Raw genomic sequence first — 4775 nt, forward strand, 5'->3', positions numbered from 1 at the left:
ATATATATAAATAGGCATCTATATATACAAATATTATATTCATATATATATATATATATATGTATATATTTGTTTGTTTGGATGTTTATATATATATATATATATATTTATATATTTATATATTTATATATATATGTTGATTAATATTCATCGCCTATTCCTTTCTACAGATCGCTCCATCGCCACGCTGGCCATTACCACACTACTCAAAACCGGCTCCGAGAACACCGTGGACCGTCTCATGAAGCAGATCTCTGGGTTCATGAGTGAAATCAGTGACGAGTTCAAGGTGGTCGTGGTGGACGCTATCCGGGCTCTTTGTCTCAAGTTCCCGTCCAAGCAGATGTTGATGATGGGTTTCCTATCCAGTGTGTTGCGTGACGAAGGTGGCTTTGAATACAAGAAGGCTATTGTGGATACGCTCGTGGATATCATTGGAGAGATCCCTGAGGTGAGTAGCGTTGAATAGTTCAGGTATGTCTCCGTATCACCACATAGGCAGAGGAAGCACAGCTGTGTGTGGTTCATGTGATTTGCTTATCAGTTAGTTTGACAGACGCGAGACCCTTTGCCGCTATCTGTGTCACAGCTGAAGAGTGTTCGTATACCTGAGCTGCCGATCATGCATAGTTGCACACAGGCACTTCTGGGGGCTTCCGTATATCATGCAATACGCCTGGATGGTCTGCCCCCAGAGAATGGCTCGAAACTTGTCCATTATGCGTGGTGTATATAGTTACGAAGTACTTTGCTAGTTGGTGCACTAGGTGTGCTGTTCACTGGCCTGATTTGACACATACTCGAATCGCGGAGGTCGTACATGTCCGAAGTCACCAGCGGCTGCGACCTTGCCGCGTGTTCACCCGTCAGTGGTGTATGCCCGTATACGTAAGAAAAAGCTATACGTACATCACTTTATTTGGGATGTGGCAATATGTACGTATAAGTATATTTTCCCACCAGGGGGTAGCTATTTACAGGTAGTTCTATTACCATATAGTCACCAGCCGTTCCTTCCGCTCGCAACATCGAAATCGGTACATATACCCCCGTTTCTACCCATACCTATTCCATAAACCCACCCCGTCTATCTACATATTTTTTATTTAACCCACCCGCGTACAACCCAGGTATGTACCTACAGTACTCCATCTACCCACAACTTTTACCTACATGTTGCCGAGACCCTACCCTCCCATCGCAAGTGCGTAAGATTAAACCCCCGTCTCTCACCCGGCACTTCAACAGGCACGTGAATCGGGTCTGTCTTACCTGTGCGAGTTCATCGAAGACTGCGAGTTCCAGAGTCTCTCGACGCACGTGCTGCATATCCTGGGTGAACAAGGCCCGAGCATGCCCAATCCCTCACGATTTATCCGGTACATCTACAACCGTGTGATCCTGGAGAACGCGAGTGTTAGGGCTGCTGCAGTGAGCGCTTTGGCCAAGTTCGGGGTAAGCAGTTAGGAAGCATACACAGATCGTATGCCTTTGACAGTTTATTTTTATATTATTTGACCGTGTTTATATATATATCCTGTGACAGTGTTTATATATATCCTTTAACAGTGTTTATATATATCCTTTAGCAGTGTTTATATGTATGTGTGTATGATTGACCTTCTCCATCACGCTGCTTCTACGACCGCGTGTTTCTGGAGCACACTGTTGTATGGGCTGCCGCCTAGAGCGCTCTAGCCAAGTGTATGGTATATGGATAGGGAGTATCTATTTTCTAGACATGAAGGTAGTCTGTGGCACTTGTACGTACCTACGTGTGCATGTGCATATATGTCTATATGCATGTATGTTATATATGCATATATGCGGATATGCTGACAAACCCCTCAAGCCTTACCCGGTACATCTTTAGCCGTGGGGTGCTTGAGAACGCGGCTGCAGATGTTACAGACACAAACGCTCTGGCCAAGTTTGTAGCGGGTGGAGCTCGGTCATGTCTGGTCTATGTGTGATGATGTAGGAGGCACTGACAATGTGCACGAATATCCCAAAAAAAAAAAGTTGATTTTTTCGATAATATCTATCCCGATTTATTTCAGGACACTCGCAAAACCATCAAGATACCATTTCTCCATCAATGCTCGGCTTATACATGCGCAGGCAAGCTATGGCAAGCACACTGAATCCATGGGGATCCACTTTGGACTACTCATAGCAATCACCACTAGTTCGTCTCTAACCAATATGTCCCTGTGTACCTGCTTACAAGACTTTACATCTAAGCCGAGCCAAGCTCAATGAATCAATTCTGCTCCTACCTGCCCATTATCCTCCCGCTTTACCCATGTCGATGTATACCATACGTCTGTCCCCACCACCTCTAACCCACACCCTGATCAAAACTTGCCTCCACACTCCCACACAGGTGAGCTGTGAGGAGCTGACCGAGTCTATTGTGATCCTCCTGTCCCGTTGCCAATACGACGATGACGACGAAGTACGCGACAGAGCCACGTTCTATCTCAAAATGCTCACCAAGGAGAAGCAGAACGCCAAGAAGCTCATTGTCGATGAGTTACAAGTGTCGCTGGCCGGCCTGGAACGCCAGTTGGTGGAATATATTGCCCAGGGTGCGTCTGCCGAAGGTGCCTTCGACCTCAAGCGCGTACCCATTGTGTCCAATGTACCTAGCGCAGCCTCTCGCGCCGGATCTGTGGCTGGTGGCAAGGTAAGACACTGGAGCTAAGTGGTATATATATATATATAGGTATGTATGTATGTATGTATGTATGCAGGTATGTATGTATGTATGCATGTATGTATGTATTTATGTATTTATGTTTGTATATAAATAATATATATATATATATATATATTATATATATATATGTATACCTATATCATCGTATACCACATAGAGGTGTATCGTGCATGTCTTATTTGCATGACATATATTCGTGTTACCCCCGGGGTGTTGCTTTTGTGTCGGGAACATTTTGAGTGTCCATTTTGTGCTGTCTCCTTGTCGGCGTTTCGTATTGGTGTGTTACTGGATTGCACCTTAGTTGACGGGTATATCTGTATATCAACGCGTTGTCATGCGAATCCCTCATACTGAAGTACGACTCGTTTTTTGTATGTTTGTTATCCGTCTTATCGGGGGTTATATATCTTGACCTACCCTTTGATTCTTTGCTGCCATTGTCACCGAAAACCCACTGACGCAAGTATCCCTCTCTGTTTGTCAACTACTGAGATAGTAGTCCCTATTCAACCTTTCCCGCCAAAAATCAAACCGACCTATTTTTTAAATACCGGATCCTTTGCACCCATTGACAGCCTGGAGCAGAGACGCGAGCCAAGAAGACCGACAACAAGAAGTCGCAGCAGGAGATCTACTCCGAGGAGCTGGCCAAGATCCCGGAATTCGCCTCGTTCGGTCCCGTTTTCAAGTCCTCCCAGGCGGTGTCGCTCACCGAAAGCGAGACCGAGTATGTGGTGACGTGCGTCAAGCACTTGTTCAACGACCATCTGGTGCTGCAGTATAACTGTCGCAACACACTGAATGACCAGCGTCTGGAGAATGTGTCGGTGGTGGTGGAGGGCGATGGCGAGTTTGAGCAGGTCTGTAGTATCGACATCCCCGTGCTGGCCTACGACGACTTGCAGGTATGTATGTACGCTGAACTGTGTGTACATATGCAGGGGTGTGTTTATTGTTGCTGTGTGTATATGTACAGGGGGAGTTCATTGTTTCTGTTTGTACATGTACAGGGGTGTGTTTATTGTTGCTGTGTGTATATGTACAGGGGTGAGTTCATTGTTACTGTTTGTACATGTGCAGGGGTGAGTTTATTGTTGCTGTTTGTATATATACAGGGATGAGTTTATTGTTGCTGCGTGTACATGTACAGGGGTGAGTTCATTGTTATTGTTTGTACATTTACAGGGGTGTGTTCATTATTGCGAATGGGTGTGTGTAGCGAGTCCTATGGACATTTGTTTACATGCCTGCCTGTGGATGTGTCAGTGGTCGTCAATTTCGCTGATGATTGAGGGCGATGGCGCGGTTGAGTGGGTGTGCAAGTATTGTCATACTCGTGCATCGTTTCTTTTGCCATAGCTCACAGGTATGTGTGCTAGTGTCTATGTCACATGTGTGTGTAGTGTCTATATCACATGTGTGTGTAGTGTCTATGTCACATGTGTGTGTAGTGTCTATGTCACATGTGTGTGTAGTGTCTATGTCACATGTGTGTCTAGTGTTAATGTCACATGTGTGTGTAGTGTCTATATGTGTGCTAGTGTCTATGTCACATGTATGTGTAGTGTCTATGTCACATGTGTGTGTAGTGTCTATGTGTGTGCTAGTGTCTATGTCACAGGTATATGTGCTAGTGTCTATGTGGATAGGTGTGGGACATAGTGTGTATTCGGCAGTGTGCCCGCACGCGTACATAAGTGGATATGTCTGTATGCATGATTGCTTCTGTTGTGGACAGGCATGTGATGGATGAGCGTAATTGGTCCATACATGGCTATTTGTATCTCTGTGTATATGTGTTTGTGGCCAAATCCAGGAACGAAGTCTCAATTATATGTTTCCAATCTTTGAATGGTTGTTCCCTTCTCCATATAGATTGCATATGTGGCCATGAATCTGCCTGAAGATCCCACAGTAGTGGCTGGTACTTTCACGAATACGCTCAAGTTCAACGTACTGGACTGTGATCCACAGACGGGTGAGCCAGATGATGAACAGGGCTATGAGGACGAGTACGAGGTAAGTCGAAGATATGGTAGTCAAATACTTC

The 4775-nt window shown here is 45.2% G+C and overlaps 1 protein-coding gene across 1 annotated transcript; it reads left to right on the top strand.

The window, feature by feature from the left end:
- Positions 1-133: 133 nt before the first annotated feature.
- SARC_13027 (hypothetical protein) lies at positions 134-4744 on the top strand (the record flags this gene model as incomplete). Its single annotated transcript, XM_014292850.1, has 5 exons — positions 134-451; positions 1249-1455; positions 2387-2689; positions 3301-3630; positions 4601-4744. Coding segments are annotated over 5 exons (1302 nt in total), but the record flags the coding sequence as incomplete, so codon positions are not given.
- Between the last annotated feature and the right edge of the window lie 31 nt (positions 4745-4775).

Source organism: Sphaeroforma arctica (assembly GCF_001186125.1).
Source record: "Sphaeroforma arctica JP610 unplaced genomic scaffold supercont1.2827, whole genome shotgun sequence".
NCBI lineage: Eukaryota > Ichthyosporea > Ichthyophonida > Sphaeroforma > Sphaeroforma arctica.